This window comes from Nesoenas mayeri (genome assembly GCF_963082525.1).
Source record: "Nesoenas mayeri genome assembly, chromosome: Z".
NCBI lineage: Eukaryota > Metazoa > Chordata > Aves > Columbiformes > Columbidae > Nesoenas > Nesoenas mayeri.
In genome coordinates, this window is record NC_137542.1 from 49,818,142 (window position 1) to 49,840,854 (window position 22,713).

Below are 22,713 nucleotides of genomic sequence, written 5' to 3' on the forward strand. Positions count from 1 at the left end.
AGAAGAGCAAGAAAGGGGGAGAGATATACATATAGTGAAGTATGTATATTAGCTGTTAACCAATAAAAGATATAGCTGGAGGAAAAAAGGAAAGGGAGTAGTTTAAAGTATTTGGTAAAAAAATTATGTTTTAAACCTTCAAAATTTAAGGGATTACTTTAAACAAAGTATCATCTTCTGCCCTGCTCTGCCTTGCTTCAGTTACATGGAAGTACCGGACCACTAGTTTCAATTCTACAGTTCTCAGCACCTAAAAATTCCTCCATTTTTTTTGAATTTGCCAGTATTTTCTTTAAACAGCAGCTTAAAACTTCAACTGATTACAATTACTGATCCTTAAAGAAAAGTTCTCAAAATCTGAAATCCTACAAAACTGCTGCTTAAATATAACCATTACAACAGATTCTCTTTCATTAGCAGATGGAACTTCTAGACGGTTGTTTGAGTAATGATTTTCAGATGAGTAGAATACTTCTATTAAAATATTTTATCATTTAATTATCTGCCTCAGTTTAGCAAGCCATAGGCAGAACAGTGAAGGGTAATACAATGACACAAGCCTTGTGAGCGTAGGCTGTGAAGCAAGGAGGATTACACAACACATCTTCATTCATTAATAGATCTCAATTAGTATCAGCATTCAAAAGCAACAAAACAATCCTTAATCTACAAAGATTTCTCATATCAAACATTCTATTATCAGACTGTATCTCTTTAAATAGGCAAATAATGCACACAGTATAACATTGTGCTATTTTTCTTTCTAGCTGTAACAAGGATTTAAATGCATGGTTTTATAGGAGCTATCAACCTTCCTTCCTTCTAATAAATGTCAGGACTACAAATCTTTTTCAGTTTAAACCTAAATAAAACTTGCTGACACAAAGATTGGATACCATTTTCCAAATTACTACAGGTAAATTAATTTTAACAACCCTAACGAGGTGCATTAGAAAATCATTATTTAATGAAAGATTCCTTCACTGCTATGTAGCTGAGGGAGAAATATAGTAACAAAGTTTACTAAAATATCTTCATAGTCATATGATGAAGTTAGTTAGCTTTAATATATTTAATATGCCCTGTGTGCAAATCAATTTCTGAAATATTCTACATAAAGCAGAGCTCAAGATACTTTAAAAGATTAAAAGTAAAGTAAACATAATCTGAAGTATTGTAGTATATTGTACTTTAGCTTCTAATAGTTTTATCAGTCTTTCAAAAGCAATCCATTTTCCTAATCACTCACTTGACCACTCCTCTGTCTTTGGGCAGAAGACAGGGAGGACTCTAATACATTTAATCCTCACCAGTTTTCAGGTGGTTCTTTTTCAGACAGAAAACTTTAAAAGTCTGGGTTTTTTAAAGTCATTTTTTTCTAAAGTATCAACAACATTTTGAGCATCTAACACATACTTCAAAAAAACATCAACACCTCAAAACTCAAGAATAAGAGAAATTAATGGTAACAATTAAATGAAGAATGAATGTATACAAAAATATAACCAGTGATTTATGACTGAGTTAGCACCAATTTTCATAAAACCCAAGTAAATGATATCTTGAAATGAAGACATTTTGCATTCTCTCTTAAAAATAGAGTTGGTGTATACAATGTAGCAATGGAATAGCTCTCCTACCTTAGGATTCTCCGTTACACTTTTGGTTAATGCAGATTTAAATTACTGAGCACATTTATACTACAGTTAGATATTTGTTCATGGAAATAAAGTTGGTAGGTGCTTTATTACATATTATTTGAACACTATATGCACACACACACACATTTAATAAAAAAGTGTCCAGTGATAGTCATAGCTGGAGAAGATTTCCACATGAACACTCCTATTCCCTATGCTAACAAAACAAAATGCCCTCACCATTGTCAGCCAAGATGTTTTAAACCTGGTAAAGTATAGAAGGTGACATGTATGTACTGATGCAACCAAAATGTGCTTCCCTGCCCCCAAAAGCTTTGGCAAAATGAATCACTGCCTCCATTTCACACTAATTATGCTGCTGCTTCTAATTTTATTTGGATGGCACCTCCTGCATCCTGTACTCATTGTGATACTACTTCTGTCTAAAAGGAAACCTGCAAGATAGCTGGACATTTCCTACCTTGAGACCCTTGCATTCTTTTATCTGCACTCATTTGCATTCTCATTAGTATGCATGAGATTTTAATTGAACTTTAAGACTCCTACCCGCACATAACGCACTGTAATGGGTGTAAAAGTGAGCATGCAAATTAAGACTGTCATTAATCACTAAATGTTACCAAGAAAATTAAAAAAAAAAAAAAAAAAAGAGAAAAGGAGTAGATAGGCAATAAAATGCTGCATGAAGCATACACTCTCATGCATTTCTATAGGTATGTAAAATTACTGATCTCCTCTCAGGAGCACTATTGACACGTTCTGAGGAGATAAATCACACTTTCTACAGCACGTGAACATTCAGAACTAACATTACAGAAACATTATCTGTTGTGTGCATCCAAATTGCCCAGGGAAAATAAAAGTATGCACTCCCACTTTGTAGTGAAATAAAAGAGATTTCAGCTAAACAAAAGAACAGGTAATATTTGTATTGTGCATATGGATTACACTCTAAATTTAAAACTACAATGCGAAAGGAAACTTTCGTTTTTAAAATGAAAATCAACTCAATTTTATGTGTACAAATAGCTAATACTAAGATGACAGAGAACACAAGGGATTAGGATTCTATTCTTCTAATATTAAGTATGTTTCAGTTTTACAAAAGCCTTAAAGGACATTGAGAACTTTTGCAAAATTCACAAGCCTGAGAATTTATGAAATTTAATCCTGTGGAGCACTTAAAACTAACATCTTCAGGAGAAAAATTCCAGACAAACCCATCAGGAGTAAGCCCTCAACCATCTGTTCAGTAAACTCTCAGGACTAATACACAAACATCCTCTTTGGAGTCTGAGAAACAGCTTGCACACAGATTGAGTCTGAGATCTGGATGACTCGTTTATCTAGTTGCTTTACAGCCTTCTACTTGGTCTCAGTTACCTTATTATATGTTCAGAACTTGATAAGCACAGCGCAAAATCAGGCCCTTAGTTTACCAGCTGTCTAGGCTGAATGTCTTAGCTATACAATGAAACATAACTCAGATCCCCTTCAAATTTCACTAAAGCCTACTCCTACAACACTGCTTTGTTCCTGGTTTTGTGCAGGTTTTCCTCAGACAACCCATACCCTTAAATATTTCCAGGCATAGTACTCTTATTCTGTTCCGTCACAAGAGGTTTCTTTTCTAGTCACCCAGCGTGATGTTGGGAAACAAGGAGAGGGAAAGGGTGCTGGGATGACTGCTCTTAAATCAGGTGGCCGATAAGGATTATCCACAAGTGAAAAACTGAGTCTGCAGGTCCCAAGAAAAAGGAGAGGAAATAAGGCACCAGAGGCTGTAGCACGGTCCTAAAAATGAAAAGCCTGAGAAGGCTAGGCAAGGAGACTGCTATTGCTGAACCAGCCAAAACTGAAGTGGAGGAGCTGCAGATGTCAAAGGGCATACACAGGATTTGGAGAGAGGGCCCCTGGAGATCTAAGCATGTGCCCAGTAGAGAGCATTTAGAATGCTAAAAGTAAAAATTAAAGTAAAATTAAAAAAAAAAAAAAAAAGAGCAAAAACAGACAAACTACTATCCAGCCTTCTATGTGGGAACAGCAGTTCCAGCTAAAGAGCATGGGACAGATTATACAGAAGTATGTTTTTTATGAATGTAAGACGTGATAGCCCAGGCCAGTGAGAATGGTATCCCGGGTTGGAAAACCGCCCCCGTATGTCTGATGTGTGAATGTCCTTGGGCCTGGTCTGTGAACGAGTGGGAATGTAACTGAAACAAACAAACGTGAGTGTGCTGTGTTTATAGTAACAACTATTGGAAAAACATCTTATGTAACATCTTAGTCCATACCCGTATCTGTAAATTCTATAAACTGTCAATGGCTAATAAAGGCCTGGGCCCGGCTCAGCTCTCTGCTCTGCCTGGCTCTGCACTCCTTCCTGAACAAGATCTCTGCCTGTGTGTGCATCTTTGTCTGCGTCCCGGTGTGTGCCACTTCTAATCACCGCACTTCTAACCTTATATTCATCTCTCACTGTTCAGAGAAAACAGCAAGTATTTTAGAAACCCTTCTGCAAAGTCTCAGACCATTTGCTAGAATGATCAGCATCCACAACAGCACAAATTTTAAAGTGAACACCCCCAGAAAGAATGCACTGGGAAGTTTTCAAGAGTCTGGTCAGAAGATACAGAGGCAAAGTTCAGCACTGGACTTGTGGGCCTGGGAAAATTCTAGACAAATCTTAAAGACGACAGAATAGGGACCGAATTGTAACGAGTCTTTCAGGAAAGTGTGTCTAAAAACCTTGTATAAGCTTCCCAAACAGATAACTGGCTTCTGTAGTATTATTTGAACTCTCTACTCTTTATATTCTTTTCCATTTCTTACTCATTGAGAATTCTTCATTTTACAGGAGGCAGAAAAGAAATAATGATGAACTGAACTTCAGAGCATCCAACATCTCCAGTTCACATCCCAATACACAGTAAAGGTGCAACAGTTCTTTGAACAGCCTCTATATCCTCAGCAGAAGTGCCAGTTTGGACTTTTTACAATTATGTTATACTTCCAAAAGACTGTAATGTTTAAATTGGCACTGGACAAAAAGATACAGGTTAGCCTTTTTTGTGGAATTCCTACACTTTATCTTTCAGAAACACGCACTACATACCCATTCTGCTTAAGGACTGCATAAGGGAAAAAAATATGCACATTATGTTTCTCTTTCTAGAGTAATTCAGTAGTTAAGATTAAATGACTGTTACCTATCTGCATAATGTAAATGTTACTTTCTCTGTGATTTCTTTCTACTTGGTGCTGACAAAAATCATGAAGAAAAAAAAAAACGCAGTTACAAAATAGGGAAGATAAGTGTTAAAAGTGTAAATACAGCCCATACAAATGAGACTAGCCAATTGCCTTTTCTTCTTCTAAACAAACCTGAATAAGATGTTTTGTTGCACAAGTGCATCTCAGGTCTGGCAGCTGCACCTTTTTGGCCAAGTTCATACTGTAGGGCACCTCACCCTTGATTCCAAGGTCCCTGTACTGGTGTGCTTGCTAAAAGCATCCTTCCAAAAAGCTGTACACTCCCATGCACCACACTGTCAAGTTGCATGGATTTGTGCTAAGGTTTCTGAAGAGCGATATTAGCGGAGGCTTATTAGTGCTATTCTGACTACAGCAGTCTTAAGGAACAAGTTCATATAGCAAGTTGGTTGAACCACTCTAAGCCCCTTTGTGAAAGGGTGATTAGCCCACACCCACCTGAGACAGTCTGACTGTCCATGTTGTTTCCTGTTAATTCCAAACGAGTGCAGGTAGAGACTACTGGATTGCATTTTTCCTACTCTGAAAAGGTAGCAGCAGGTCTTAGGTGAGAATTCATCAACAGCAGAGTTACCTGAGGCTCTATATGTGCTTCTCAGTGTCTATGGTGCAGAGTGACTGCACAACAGTAACACAGACCTAAGCTGACCAGCAGTGAGTGGAGAACTTTTGGATGAGGAAGCAGATCTTCAGAAAGTGGGATTAGGTAGATACCCATTCAAGCACCAGATGATTTAGTCAGGACAAGCCTAACTAAATAGGAGTAAATAGGTTAAGACTTGCCAGCCAGCTGTAGGTACTACAGTGGTAGAAGACAGAAGCTGTTGGTACTATAGTTTTGCCACAGTTGGCAAGTGGTGCTAAGAAGGTTGACACATCTTTGAGAAGCTTTTAGCTGTTTATATTAGCCTTAGTTGATGACCAAGAAAAACAAAACCAAAGGAATCAGTGTAACAACAATCAAAAAATGCAAGATGGGAACATTTGATATTTCTCTACTGACTTCAGGAGAACTTTAATGGCACCAAAGTTTTCTCTTAGCTCAGTTATCTTCTCCTTCAGGGGCCACCAGTGAGTGTAAGGGAGAGAGAATGAGGTAAAGAAACTTCTATTGCAATATTTCCTCAAAACACACTGTAGCCTCCAATAATTTGCAGCTCACTGACAAATTAATCCACTGTGATATCTGTATATAAGAAAGACTTTTCTTCCACTAATTATTTGAAACTCATGCAAACTTCCAGTTAGAAGAATATTCAATGACAAGGAATTCCACAATGTAACTACATACTGCTTAAAATAAAGAAGTTTGTTTGCTTTAACCCTACCAACTTTTGGGAATGCCTAGATACTACTCTCCAAAAAAAGCATGGTGAATGACGGGTAGACTCTATGTACCATTTCAGTGGTTCCTTTTTTATGCTATAGAGTCCTGTATTTCTAAGCCACATTTAACCCCAGTCTTGGCTCAGGCTCCTACACCCTCAAGAAACAACTCTCTCTGCTTCTCTCTTTCTCCAAGGGCTGCTCAGCTAATCCTAAGGAACTTCTCTGACTTCCCTGAATTTCTATGTCTCAAATTTTCAGACAAAATTTTCATCAGTAGCAGTAAGAAAGAACAATTAATTATTAACATGTCCTCCAACTCCCTACAAGGCTGTGCAAGGAAGAATATAGGAAATCAAACACCACCATTAAAATAAAAAAAAGGTCCAACACTGTGCCACCAATAATTCAAATGATCTACAAATTAACACTGCAGTGAAGGTATAACTAGGAAGTTAACACATTTAGTTTTGGTTATTCAATTAGATTCCCCTCAGGCACAAATATTTTCACATTTAATACGAAAAAGTCACGATTATACAAGTTTTATTTACATTTTTATTAAGAACTGATTTCCTAAACATCATTTATCCTACTTCTAAAGGGTAACTTTAATAATTCATAATGACTATACAGTTAAACAGAAGCCTGCATTATTCAAGTTGAAAGATAACAGACCGCTTTTCACATAGTCAATCTTTTCACTAAAAATATTGAATCTACATTAAATGGCAAAATTATCTTAAAATAAAACCAAAATATTCAGTATTTACCTTCCCATTCTATTGGAAAGTCGCCCATTTCATACTGGTATGCTTGACGATTTACTGCTTCTACAAATCTTCTTTCAGGTATAATCTGCCCTATAGCAACAACAACAAAAAAACCAGTTAAAAAATATTTCTATATAATATTTAAATTGCTAATTATGTCATTGTTTTGAAACAACTGCACTTACACAAGTACAATGATGTCAATAGGATAAAAATGAAGGACTAAATACTGAGAAAATTGTTACCATCTAGATATCAATCTGCAATGCTATGTGTTTCAGTAATTTTAACAAAAGCCTGCACTGTTCTGCAGTTGACTTGGATTATTAATGACAAATATATTTCAACGCAAGTTATCCACCCTCCCTTTGAGAATGCTTCTCTGAAGAACTGTCCATCAGTTTTCTATCACCTGAATATCTTCCACACCATCGCTGGTGAGGGAGCAGAAACTTGACACTGTTCTCCAGCCCAAAACCAGCACCAACAGTTCAGTGGTTGCCTTTGCAACGGGGTCAGGACAAACCACCTTCAGGCACCGGGAACCGCTCTGCGCACGTGAGCCTTTCCACGTGTGATTGCAAACTAAATATTTTCTTTGTTTAAAAACAAAACAAAACAAAAAACAATCAATGAGCCAACCAAAACCCCACAGGAACACGAACTAAACAAACAGGAGGTAGCTCTCTGATAGAGAACATCCAGTCTACTGAAAAGTGAGCCAATGTGGAGAATCTGGGTCTATATCCTACCCACATATTCTACTACTGCCAAAGAGGAAGAATTAAGGTACAATTGATGAGGCAGCACACAGCAGACTGACTGTCAGATACCATGCTGCTGTACAGAGGAACACACAGCGTATATTTAAGATTCAAATAAAAATATATTCTTAACCACGGAAGCTGTTCACTTATGAAAGAGTATTTTAGTGTGCTTTTTAAATTAGAAGGTACTGGAATGGTGTGCAAGTCCCCTGTCTCTCAGAGGGAAAGAAACCTAACAACATTCTCTCAGCTTTTTCTCCAGCTTTCTCTTTTCCTGGGAGGCTGATATGGAGAAATTCGATGTTTTGCAGAAACACCAAGAAATATCTACATAAGATATTTTCTTTCATAATGATGTGATTAATGCAGTTTATTGCTTCAGTATGCTTTCAACAAGTATTTCAAAGTTGTTTTAAAACTAAAAGCAGCCAGGAGTTACAATTCATCCATCTCTGGTTAATAGCTAAACTGCATACTACTGTTCACTATTAAGTATTTAATACAGTAAAATAAGAACTTGTATAGAAACTGCAATTCCTTTTGTAAGTAGCTTTTATTTTAAAGCAACGCAACATTTTTACTGTTTCAAAGATATGCCATCAGGCAAAGTATAGCATACTTTAATCTTCAAGACTGGATATCTTTAATCAGTGTTGAAAGATGTATGGTTTACACTTATTTGTTTTATAAGTACACAGTTCCTATATGGGAAAGGTATTATATGCCACATACTTGCTTTAAAATAATTTCCTTACAGCAAGACCATGGATAAATCCATTCCTCATATTCTTTAACTATATAGCAAAACAAAAATGCAGAATTACTTTCTTCCCATACAGAAGACTTCCAGAAAAGCTCCAGACCTATCTAATTAGGTCAAATCCTAGTAAGTTTCAGAATTAACATTCATCTTCATTGTTGGAAAGTCACTAGATTTTACTGTTAGCACAGGACCTTTTAAAAAACTGCCCATAATTAGAGTCCTACACAGGCAGACCAGTCTGAGTAAACTGACATGCAGGAATAACAAATAAGGGTATTTTTCTAACTGCTACCACTACTTGTGACTGATGTTGTATCTCTATACATTCCCCAATAAAACATCTTTAACTAAATACTTTTTACAAAATACAGCACTTTTCATTCTGCTGCAAGCTTTCATAGGACACAAGAAAAAAATTCATTATCCAGATTCCACAGTCAAATCACATTGTAGAGACAAACTCAGAAAACTATTCCAGAAAAATGTTGTTTTGAAGAATCACCACACTGGGTTTTAAGCCTCTCTGCATTTGTGACGCACACATGGCACTAATTAACTTCAACTGTCTGATTTGCTTTGTCCCTTAGGTTTCTTTTGGCAGACCACAACAGACAATTTAAGTAGACTTCTCTAGTGAAAATCACACTGAGGCCTCTTCAGACATAATTAAAACATTTTACAGTTTAGATAAGTGTTTTTGCAGGCTAAAGATATTGACTATTTTGCCTTATATACATTCATTCATTCCCATGTTTTAAAATAAATACTGTGGTCTTTGCTATTGCAAGTCAAGAAACTTCACTTGTAGGCATATACGTATGAAGCAATTACAAATACCAATGTAAGAACCACTATTTATCAACTAACCTAATTTTCATGTGACCACTAGATCTTAGAGACATGGAAGAACTATTAATACTTCAGTTGGAATTATATAAAACACAACATATCCAAAGAATAACAGACAACAACTCATAAAACAAAAAGCAGATTACTTTAGAAAGAACTTAACGGATGTACAGAATATTCAGACAGGCTACTCAGATACAACATCATTTACACAAAACACTGAAGCAGCCGAAATTTGCAACTTTGCAGGAGTTAGAAGTAGGAAAAACGGCCAAGAAGCCTAAGTAATGGGCAGATCTTTCAGCAAGTGAAACAGTAATTACAATTTTAGATTTATATCCTTTCTTACTGTACATATTTTCTCTAAGCCTTTCTGTCTCAGCCTACCTGAAAGTCAGTGTGTGATGACAGAAGTGAATTTGTATAAAAGCCTGAAAACAGAAGTGTTTAACAGAAGTTGGGTAGCCTGCTGGCATAAGAAAAGGCGAAGCCAAAGCCAGCAAGGGAAGCAGTAAGTTATATGTGAAGGGTTAGCAAATGACTTAATGAATTATTTTCTAAATTTCTACGACGTAATTTATAGACTACGAAGCCTAGAAACCAAGTTATAGTTCCACAACAAAGTCCCAGTGGTTAACACAGACACTATAAAATGAATATTTTTTCAGTTTCTTCCGAGGAAGAACCCCTCTTCTACAGACAAAACATCCTAGTTGTTTCCACTGCAGTCACTAAATCTGATATATCTACATTTGCATTAAGAAAAAACCCACTGAAGAACCTTCCAGATCAAAATTAAGTTAAATAATGAATAATCGCAAACTTCTGTCGTTCTCTAACCAAACCATTGTTCTTCCCGTATCAATTTATATATATATATATATATATATATAATTTCAAAGATCTCCAGTAGCCCTAGACTCATTTTCACTGTTCACAAAATTGTTATTGGAAAACGATTTCTCTATTAATGTCCAAACAAGTTTGTCTAATATGTACACCTTGGACAACCTGTTACACATACGGTCAGTGAGAGGGGAAATGGGACCATAAACAGGGAACTGGATGCTTTTGGTATCTAAACTGAGCAAACTGCCTTTTGCTATGGCTATATATATTTATAGCTATAAAATATCAGTATGTTTTGCAGTTGGCGGATGGAAACACAGACGTGCATGCATGGAGCTACCGTGTTCCAGCAACAATTCTCAGTCCCCATTCAGACTGAATGAATCTCAGATGTGCATGAGAACTCAGGACCATGACTCTTCTGGCTTGCTCACTTGCACTATCTGCATGGTAAGAGTCTGTGGAAGAAACACTCTTAGTGACTTAGAGAAAAGAAATCTAAAAAAAATAAAAATGCATGGACTGTATGTAGCCTTTGTGAATTTAAGACGAATGGACGAAATTTCAGTTGCACAGCACTGCTGTGAATGTTATGATGAAACAAGCATTTTTAAGGCATACCTATTTGCTGAAGCGCTATGTACTTCGTAGATATTGTATTGTGCTTCAATTACTAACAATACGTTATTTCATCATCAGTAACACAACTTAAACTTTACATACCACAAAGAAAGTTTTCTAAAAATTTTTTCAGCAGTATCATAAAAAGCTAAACAGAGGGATCCCCCATTTATTATTTCTTGTCTGGTAATGCCTAAACAAACTAATTTTTGCTAAACATGAAGCAGTACTTAAGTTAGTAAAGCAATTGAACTATTAGCAGTTCACACAAAGCAGAGAAGTAATTACTTCTCTAGAGGCAACAAAAAGTAGATTATTCCTCTATAGGCTGCAGGAGTGGAAAATCGTCTTCAGAGCAACATAAGAAGTCCTAATCTCTATTGGAGGAGAAAGGAAAAAAAGCTTGTTGGGAAGAAAGGGAAAAAAAAAACCCTTCTAAAGGTGAACATTAAGTTATAAAAGCCTAGATCACTCCTTTGCATAGATTTTTCGCTGAGGGACCCTGTTCACTGGTGACTGTCTTCATGTTACCTGGTGGTCATCACTCCAGCGTTTCTGCAATTTCTCCAGCATTTCACCTCAGGAAAGATACCAAGATTTTCTATTCCCCCAAATAATTCTGACTGTATTTTTCAAAATTTAATTTCTATGAAGTTAATTAACTTTTGCTCAGTGACAAATTAATAACTTTCAATAGTTCATTATATTTATTCATACAATAAACCAATACAGTATTCTAAAATAAAACAGAAAATGTATAGTATTTGCACCTAACACCTATCACTCACATATGTAGTTATATTTTCTCCAATAATTCATACACTTGAAGTCATTTAGAACTCATTATGTTTTATAAAATCATATTAGAAACTCATTTCAACTTTTAACAGCAGCAAGTGAGACAATAGGCTACTTTGTTCTATGGTTCTGATTTCCATTAACCTCAAAAGAACCAGGATCAGCAATTTCCAGTTTTATAGTCATGCAAGATCAGAAGTATTACAGTTGGTAAGTGCCGAATGAGCATGTCAAAAAAGCTGTAAGTACCAGGCACACAGGGTCAAAAATCATGCTTTGATTTTGCTATTTTTATTTACCTCTTATCAACGCTTATAGAGTTGTCTGCAGGTATTATTTTCTTTCCAAAGGAATATCTGTTTCTTCACTTTTGTAACACCTGTCAGACATGCAGAGGGTATGGGGCTACAACTTGGTTCCCATCTTGCGGTTAAAACCAGTTACGTATATTAAAATTTTCCAGTTTGGCACAAATCGAAGATTTTTTTTTCCCTTTTAAATCAAACAGCCTATGCTTGTGTGGGCCATTAGTTCACAGTAATCACATTTTTACTTAACCACTCCATTGTAGGTATCCAGTCACTGATATACTGATATACTGAATGTATACACATACATATATATAGATATGTATTTTCTATGATCCCATTGCCTACTTACGCTTTCAGAAGAAAAATTTCAGAAACATAACATGTGTAGTATAGATAACTAGATAACAGTAATGTTCAAAGGAAAAGTTACTCAGTCCAAGTGCTGATAGTAAAGACATAGCAGAGACCAGTGAGGCTTCAGAATAATACCTACACAACCGGCCAGAAAGTACTGTGGTGGGACAGGGTTTACAGGGAAAACAAACAAACAAACAAATACCTGCAAGTTTAAAAATGCATTTACTGTAGTTAAAATATGAATAACAGGTTAAAATTGAAAACACCACCAGCTTTAGATTTTTTTGCTTCTTAAATACCCACATATCCCTCCACTTTCCTACTTGTATGTCTTTACTATTATTTTGAAGACTTCTAGCTCTTGGACTCTGCTCTGCACACATCTGTCACCATGACAAACAATTCATACAAAAATTTGTCTGGAAGCTGTTTCTTTGAACAGAAAACAAATACACACATACCTGGGTTGTAAGGCTGATACACCAAGCTGTAATTTCCAAAACTGGTGATGGAACAAATATTCTAATAATGATGCAACCAGTAACAGAAAAAAACACCAGGAGGAGTAAACTAATTATATGATGTGTAGTGCTAGTAACTATTTCATTCTCTGTTTCCCTTAAGGTGATCTACAATAGCAAACCTCACTGAAATCACTGCTCACTCCATGCAGTTTACTAAGACCAACGACACAGTACAATATCGTTGTTAGTAAGGTCACCGTTACAGAAAGAACTTAGTACAGTTTAGAACAAAGTCCTTTAAGGTGATCTTCAGAATGTTTTTTAATTCAAACTTAAAGTAAGAGTTAGCAGGAATAGCCTCCCAGAAGTAACTTTAAATTAATAATTGGAGAATCAAGAAATTCCAAGCACTAACATAAAGGTGTCCATTTTCTCTTTCAAACTGGCCTCTTTAAATTACAAACCATATTATTGCCTGATTGCTCCAACTGCCACAAGCTCAACAATTTCTATCTGGATTACAGCCAACTGTATTTAGTTGTCTCTTAACTGTTTGCTTAAGTATAAACAAGTAATTTTTCTAAATTAAAACAACTTCTGTTGCTGAAAGCTCAAATTTTCAAAAAAAAATATACAATATGATATTTAAATAATCTACTTCTGTTCTACAAACATCCTCAAAAAGTCTAGAGAATATTCTAGCAAATCATTAATGGAAGTCATCACTTTTTATTTTGCTCTTGGCAGAGGGGAATCTACAAAGAACAATCTGGTATATTTATGATAAATAAAGCCAAAACACACACACACACACGAAGTCAATGAGCTTTCTACTGAGTCTAACGGTACCAAGCCATAGCCAGAAATATGATGTATAAACTATTTGTACAAGAAAAAAGGCACTATTCAAATCACTCAAGAAAGAAACTTCTGCAAGCTTGCAAAATATTCAGTAAAAATCATGCACTGTGTGTGCCAGCATCACTTTGCCCTTCTCAGAATGAACTCACCTCAGAGATGAAATTTTAAAAACACATGTACATGCATACACACATAGATGTAAATGCATCAGGAACACAACACCACCATGGAAACATAACACCACGTGGAAATTAATGTTTTTGGTATATAGTCACACGTGAAGACAACTGTAGTAAAACTTCTGATTAAAACATTTGCAAGGGGAAGGAGAAAAGCTTTGCTTATCCCCAGTGTGGCAGTATAACTCCATGTTAGAGCTCACAGAATAATTCTCGTACACTCTTTCTGTTGTTGCTGCATATTGCTTTAAAATCCTTCTGCACAGTGATTGTGAGCTCAATCCAAGATGGCCACAACATACAGTCTTTGGACTGAGAGGTCTCTTGGTTTTCAGTAGTCCAGAAGATGTTTTTTCAGTATAAATCCATAAGAGCCATCTTGTGCGGTCTGGGTTAACATCTACGTAGCAATTCAAAGACATGGCACCAGCTCATATAGATGCACCTAAACTAACGTCTGAGGTGTTAGTTCACTGAATCTGGTGTTGGAGGAGTCACTTGATTAAAATACTGCAATTACTGACATCAACTGCTAGGCTGAGTTTGTTCCTTGTTTACATGGTCCGTGTCTATTTGTCTAGAATTCTGACAAATGCTTTTATTTTAGAAATAATCTCTTCTGACATTGTTCTTGAGGATGTGGACATCATCACTGTTCTGAGGATACAGGTACCATTACAAATACCATGCCAGTACCTTAGAAACGTAGGTTATAGACAAGGATCAAAACATACTGTTTGTTATCTTTGATAGCCTGCGTTGCTGAAAGGAGGAAGAAAAAATTCACACTATTCTCAAAGAAGGGTAGTTAATAAGCAGTAAGAAAGACACAAGCTCTCTCTCTGATAAACAGAATATTTTGTCAGAGTGTTTAGGGCTAAAGCGATTTAAAAAAAAAATGTGGATATTCATTTTGAGACATGACAGATTCCTTCCAAGCAGCAAGATGATATCTAGCCTTAAATATAAGATACAGAAACCATGGAGTTCTCTGGATCCAAATGTTCTACAGTATCTCCTCTACAGCCACACAAGCAAATAAATAATAATAACCCCTCTCGCTGCTTTCCATGACAATCACCAAACCCTTAGCTCTAGCCAAGAGCAGCAAGTAAAACAAGGCCAAAATTCACTACATTTTAAATGTTACAATTGAATAAGCAGACAACTGCATACAAACTTAAGTACATCATCAATACACAAACAGAACATAAGACTCCATGCCACACTGGGAGTAGGAAGCCAATCCCATACACAAATTAAAAATATGTATTTTAAACTCAACAGGGAGAGAACAGGAAGACAGAATTAGAAGTCTGAATAACTGTATTAAATACTTGGTACAGCTATTCCAAAATGTTTCAGAGAAAGACAAGCAACCAGTACGTATACAATGACTCACTAGGGCTCATACATACTAAGAAATATCTTACTTTCACAAAGACCAAAAAAGTGACACTATTATTTACACTAAAAGCAATGGAAAGTGTTATTAAACTTACTGAAAGTAACCTTGCAAGTTCAGTCTGAAAACTCTCCAGGACAGAAGTCTGGTTTGGCATTCATATCTGATCCCATTCATTATATTATAAGTATGTGAAAACTGTCCTCTACTTGAACTGCACTGTTTCCTGTTTTCTCTAAGGACAAAATTAAATTGAACCGACTCATTCTAATTTGGGGGGGGAGGGTCAGTTTCTCACTCTGCATGTAACTCGACATTTTGTATTCAGTTTTTTTCATATTTTTGTCATTATAGGACATTCAAGTTAGCCAGAAAGGATACTATAACTAGATAATTTATTCCAATAAAATGAGAATGCTATGAACAATTATGAGCTGCTGAACAGTCAGCGTGTATTCACCTACATCTGTGTCATAAATATATGAAAAAAAGCACCCTGTGTTCTTTTTAGGAAGAACACTTCTGTGTTCTTTTTAGGAATGACAAATGCAATAATCTGAAAACACTGAACATGTAACTTCCTGAGGGATCAGAGCCCACGGCTTTTAAATATCTTCACGCAAACCTCACGTTTTGAAAGCCTCCTGTACCTGAGACTGTGGCGGTTAACTCAAGTAAAAATACCTTTTATTGCAGTTTGTCTAAGAAGCAAGTTCCTTCAGTGGACAGATGTTTAAAAACTCTCTGTCAGATGCCCATTGCCATTCTAGTTCTGAGTTCTCTCCATCCAGCAGCAGGATGCACCAACACCGGCTCCTGTTCCCTGCTCTCTGGATGGCCTTGTGCCCCCTACCTCATCAAAGCCACATGAAGCCCAACAGACACTGCACCTTCACAAAGAACCACTCTTTTGTGAATGAATCTACAACAAGCTTACGAGAAATACATAACATTACATCCTTTTTGCAAGAAAAGTGTAAATGATACTAGTACAAATGCCACTTCCTTGGAGAGCTGGTGGATGCTCTGTACTCTGGCATGTGGAAGCTTTCTCCCAACTGTGCTTTTGGTTTGGTTTGGTCTATCAGATTCAAGAAAGAGTTTTACACCAATTACTGTCAAAATGTGAATAAATGCAGGAACGAAGTGCTGAATATTTTCTGTAAATGTATGGAAAATGGCTTAAAATGGGAATTTAGCATGTATAAAACAAATTTAGCAAGCAGACAAAGTGTACAATAACTTGTATTCTCTAAATTAAAACACAGTGTAGGAAGATAACCGAAAGGCAGACATGAAGGGAAGAGAAATGGGCAAATAACCAGAAGGGTACGAATTGTAAATGAAATTAAAAGAAAGTTACAGCATCAAAGTTACAACATCAATTAAGCAATATGACCCAACACAGCAATATTACTCTGGTTTGGATGATAAATTATATTTCAATTATGCATCATTTGCAAATGTTTATTTACCATCTCTTTTTTTGATAATAAATGGAATTATTATAGCTAACTGCACATACATTCTCAAGGAGCTAATGCTATTTCTATTTTTGGTGCGTTTTAATAGATTTTACAAAAGGATTACATGTTTTAGATTTGCAAAGAAAATTCAGTCTTATACAAGGTCTGAACACAATTACAGCTCATAGGGTGCATAGCACTTGAAGGATTAAAGAATACTAGCACTGCTATTTTATTGTGTTTGCTTTTCATTGCAGAGTATAGGGGAGAATGCTCATGTATTTCTCCAACAGTCAACACAAGAGTGCAACTTCTGAAGAAAACGTTAGCTAAAGTAACTTCAAGTTACATTATTCATTTCAGGCATATGCATATCCTAGAGACACTTCTTTTAAAAGTATTAAAAATTATTCTTTATCCTACGATGTATATATATGCTACTAATTTTATCATAAAAATTACACAATTATCCTCTGAAGCTTCACTTTCACTATTTGTATATTCCAAGATAGAGCATTTGAGAACATAGGAGAAGGTGTATGTAGGTCAATTTTAAACCTCTGCTTCAAAAGTTTGTTTCTTTAAGCTGACCGGTGCGTACCCATTAGTTAGGGCATTTTCCAGTAACATAAATTCTGGGCAAAATAGTACATTTTAGCTAGTTTTGGTGAGCTCAGAGTGGTCTTCACATGGCCAAGGTACTGCAGCAATGTTGGATCTGCTTTCAAAGCTACTTCGAGCAGGAAAAGGACAAACTGGAACAGCATGGACCAAGGACTACTTGAAACACAAAGCTTTTTAGACCTCAGTCAATTAATGAATTTATTTTTCTACTCAAATCTCAAGAGTTTCTGTGGTCACTTTGCAAGTTAGAAAAACAAATACATATGAAAAAAACAACATGAAGACCCCACTTAACAGTTTTTCCTGCTTTCTACTTCCACAGTTCCAGCTCAACTAAGCAATTTTTAGACTAAACAGCAAATACTGATGTTTATGTGCTTTCACAGTATGTAAGTACTTAATTATCAAGTATTTCAATAACTTGCGTGCCCATTGATTTTAGAGTATTTTGCTGTTACCAGAAGCTAAAGCACCAAGTGCAACTACTGTAGCCAGTAAGTACATATAAAAGTTTCTATGTAAAAGCATTTATGCTGATACCAGTGAAAGAAGACAGACTGCCTTTGGACTGCAATCTTTAGACTTGTATAGCTTCCAATAACCATAATACAACTGTTTGATACGCACGAGTTTATGACCACTGAAAGAACAAGCTGTGATACTTAAAAACTCTACAATCAAATAATTTCATTTCCAGGTATGTCAAGAACTTGTAGGTTCCTGAGCTATATTTGCTTTTTTAGAAGTAAAATCAGAGGTTGTTACTTTACTAAACTTTACCAATTTAATCTCTAAAATATAAACTCTCAGAAATAATGACAATCATAGTGATTCTCATTATTCCAATGTTATTCAATTAATCTTATTAGCGTTTTAACTCATTTCTTCCTGGTTTGAGCAGCTAAGATAAGTGATACCCGTGTCTATGTCACACAAGCTCTTTCATGCTTGAATGTCTCTATATATTAAGAAACCTTACTTGATATCAAGACTACACGTGACTTGTGTCTCACCATGCTAAAGCACAATCTGCCATGTCCAGCTACAGAACTCTCTTAGCAGTCTCTGGAAAATTTAAGTGTTTACTGACCATGATTTTTTTTTTTTACATTCCTTATCTTGCAAGGCATGAATTAACTGCAGCATAGGATGGCACAGATGCAGACTACTATGAGGAAAAGGCTTCTGAACACAACAAGGTGGGTACAGCTGCCTTGCTATGCAATGGGAGTTGTGTGCATAAATCTCTAACACAGCGATGAAAGAAAACACCTACACATTAAACCTTCTCATAGTCTCAAGGTGTTCCTGGAGTTAGATCTCTCAATAATTGTAATTATGATTCTGCTTCTACCAAAATAAAGAAGATACTTCAAAAAGATTTAACCTTCCCTCCCCACCCCATTCCTTCCATGAAAACTTAAACAGTCATATACAAAACCTTCAAAACAAAAGATAAATGGGTCCAATTTTATTATACCATTTGTCTGAACGACATTTCTTACTAATTGTTTTGACAACATGGACCTGGTTTTGTGAATGCATGTTTGTTTTTTTAAATTAACATTGCAATTAAAGTTGTTACTCAGAAAAATAAATTAAGATCTTACACATCCTCTCCTATCTGTGTGTGTGAATGAATGAGCAGGAGCATGCCAGAGATGAGATGGGATTTTCAGCCCTAATAAAGACGACCTAATTCTGCACATTTCAATATCATTCACTTTCTGTCCTGGGAATTTATTATAAAATCAAATTACCTGTATGATAAACTTTCTCTGATTACCAGTAAGAGTCTTATTTTTCAGTTTAAGGACACTTGATTTTCTGTTGCATTTTACACATGATACAGATGACTAAACATATATTTAAATATCAAATTCAGACATTTTTAGTTTAAATCAATTAAACTGAGAAATCATTCCCTTCTGGCTGCCTACATTTTTCTTTAATCCTGGTCAGTGTACGACCTTATTACAAGTAATTTGCTACTATAAGACTGAGAAAAAAAATGCTAGCCTCACAATTTTTGTCATTTTTCACCCACTTTCCCTGCAGGCTGCTACTGTTGATGGCCTTTATGGAAATATAAATTCAATCAGCAGCTGCAAATTTCATGAGACGTCCATCTTCATGCTGAATTTCTAACTGAGTGTCAAAACAATCTGTGGATTTCTCCCTGATGAAACACACTTTGAATTGTAAATTCCTGCAATTTTATCATGCTCAAATTTGAGCTGAACTAAAATAGAGCTAGCCTAGATATAGTGCCTACCAGCTTGAGATGAGTCATTTTTCCCCTCATTATCTCTCTCTACCATTGAAAGGGTTAAATAATAACCCATGAAAAATAACCTGTTTTTTCTTTTACAGAAAAATAAAATTGTATTTTCTATTATTTTTAGTAGTAGAATAAAACAGAAAGGCCTTCAATACATTCCAAATGCTCTCAAATCAGTTATTTGAACCTACTATTCATTTTACAGTATTTTGCAATGATAAAACCTCAGAAATTAGCTATACTAAAACTCAAATTATTTCTTATAGTGTCAAAATGGGTAACATTCAAGGACAACAAGTACAGTTCACAAAGACAGCTTGTTTATTCTGTATTTTGATTTAAATGTTGACAGAAAAAATATACATGTAAATGACTAAAATTGAAACTTAGTCCAGTTTTGAACAGTTTGCTGTTGTCTGAATACAGTAAAGCAAAACACAATTTCTGATTGAATTACTGCTTGTTACAGTAGTTTAGAAAGCACAAGCAGCCTATCAGGTATATTACAGCAGCTCAAGTATTTTGCTTTAAAAAGGCATTTGTTTCTCTCTTCTGTAGACACTACCATGAAATATGTAAAACAATACTACGTTTTCCAATTTGCAAGCAAACTAAATAGTCTCTTTATTACATATTCTTCTCTTCTCATTTTCATATATTAAAAAAAACCATTCACAAAGATAAATTCACTGATAATGACAATATATCTATTCATGTAGATATGTACCGGCTGCCTTTCTATTTGTTTTCTTCTCTCCAGGAATAAATATGTGTGGTGGAGTGGGTGGTGGGCTTACTGAATGTACTTTACTAACATTGAAAAGAATTATTCTGTTCTGGATGTTTCAATGCAAATACCATATTCCAAAACACGAGACTGTCTTTCAGTTTACAGAAGAATTCAATGGGATAAATTTTTTTCTCATGCACCAAATTCCCACTTAATTCTCCGAACAAAGAAAGAAACCTCAGAAATGAGCAGCTACAGAATAGTTCCCTTGAAGAAGACTCCATGTACTGAGGTTTTATCACTATTTGGTGAAGGTGCCCCCCCTCCCCGTTGGTTAACTGCACTTCATTCTCTTGTGTGAACTGGAATGGCCTGAGAGTTGATCATATTTCCAAACTCTCAAAACTAGCTGATCTATACAATTCCCCTGACTAGTTTCTTAACCTTAAGTATGGCTTATTTATTTAAAAAAAAAAAAAAGTGAGAGAACTAGTCTATGTGAAAAATCAGGTTTGTCTTAAGAAGAGGCCCAAGGAAAGAATGCTGGCATGCAGCTGTGGATGGAACTTCCACTACTTAGGTGAAATCTTATGCTCCAGCAAATAAGCAGGTCAGAGGGGTGAGTCACTCAGAGAAAACTACTGGGCTCCCTCTCAAACCATGCTTTTTAAACTGATCCTTAAGCTTGCTATTATTAGAATGCAAGTTCCCTGCTCAGCATGACCAAAAAAACCCAACTTTGCTCAAAACATTATTTCAACAGATCTCTGGTGTTGCTTCATTGAGTCACAACACCCCAGATCAAATAATGCTGGGACTTGATTTCAGTTTCCCATGGTCATGTATTTATTAGCTTTAGCAGCAAAACAAAAGCACACACCAATCTCTTCTTTAATGCCAGTAATTTTATATATTAAAGCAAATGTTCAGAATCACATACAATTTTCTGTCACAAGCTTTACCACCTGAGTATAGCTAAAGATTCTGCTAGGGTAGATGGCAAGAATGGTAATTACTGAATGCAATACAATAGCTTTCATTATAACAGCTTCTTGAATACGAGATTATTTAGTTACATTTATCTGTGGAGCCTGCCAGAAAGGAAGGGAGGCATAACAAGAAAATTTGGTTCTATTTCACAAAATATCCAGAGTACTACTGATAGAGCTCCTTGTAATACACATGAAGGACAGGCACCAAGATTCCATCCTAACTGCATAAATTCACCATCACTGGACACTTGCTCCTGTTCAGTTTCAGTATTTACCTTTGTCTCACATTATTTCAAAACTTCAACTCTACCTCTCAAAAACAATCGCTTCCATTTTATCCATCTCTTTCAAGTTCTAGGCTATGATGCCTTATTAAAGTGCAGAATGTTGAAGCACTTCTGAAGGGAGCTGATAAACTTCCACCAAGTACATGAAAGTGCATAACTTTCCAGCTTCTGTGGGGACTCTGACATCCTGACTTCCAGGCTTCCAAACCAAAACTGAAAACAAAGTAATTTAAAACTTAGGCAAGAAAGTGAAAATTGAAAACAGCAGTAATAAGGAACACAGAGCTGCACAAAAAAAACCCTCAGTGTAGTACAAATCAAATAAATGCGATTCCACAAAAATCTAAGACGTGCTACATATTTCTTCAGTGCCACCTTCTGGTACCATACTTACAGCTACTCAACAAGTGTGATTTGTTTTTTCCTTCCAATAGAGCTGTGAAAGTTGCTAGCATACCAATTACATATATATCTTTAAAAAGAACAGTAAACTTATGCACTTGAAAAGAGCACTAATCCTGAGCAGAACAGTTTTGGAATTTTACGTTATGTAATAAATTGTGCTAGTGAGGGCATTCAGTCATCTGTGGATATAAAAAAAAACTGCATCAAGTAGTAACATCACAAGTCAGATAAGCCTAGGGTGACACTAAACTTACATTTTGGCAAGGTGTTCTGAGTGTTACAAATAAACAAAAATTGTAATTTTTATGGCATTAAGGTATACCACCTGCAGATTGCATTGTCCTCTTTCCACATGTCGCCAAACTCACATATTTATAATCAAAATACTTCTGACTCAGAACTGAAGATATGTTTTGGGGCTCAAAAGTCAGTCTGTTTTTTCTGAAAATATCATTGGTTGTTTTAATAAAAAAATTGCCTTCTATCTACAAACTTTGCCTTGCCCCTGTCTTTTAACAATCACGGCTAAAACATTACCCCAGTATTTTCCTTGGCTTTTCTACTCAATAGCCAAAAATATTAAACAGTTGACATAGGTTTGCTTTTAATAACACCTCACACACAGATGTGCAGAAGTTCATGAAGATTTCCTTTTTCTCACCTTCTTCCAA

At 35.8% G+C, this 22,713-nt stretch overlaps 1 protein-coding gene across 2 annotated transcripts in view; it reads right to left on the minus strand.

Moving 5' to 3' along the window:
* Positions 1-22,713, minus strand: part of NDUFAF2 (NADH:ubiquinone oxidoreductase complex assembly factor 2) — a 60,770-nt gene that overhangs the window by 19,062 nt on the left and 18,995 nt on the right. The window contains exon 2 of one of the 2 annotated variants that reach the window (XM_080362450.1): positions 7,034-7,123. The exons of the other annotated variant lie outside the window; for it this stretch is intronic. Within the exon in view, the coding sequence (XP_080218576.1) occupies positions 7,034-7,123 (90 nt within the window). The remainder of the gene's footprint in view (positions 1-7,033; positions 7,124-22,713) is intronic. 2 annotated transcript variants of the gene reach the window in all.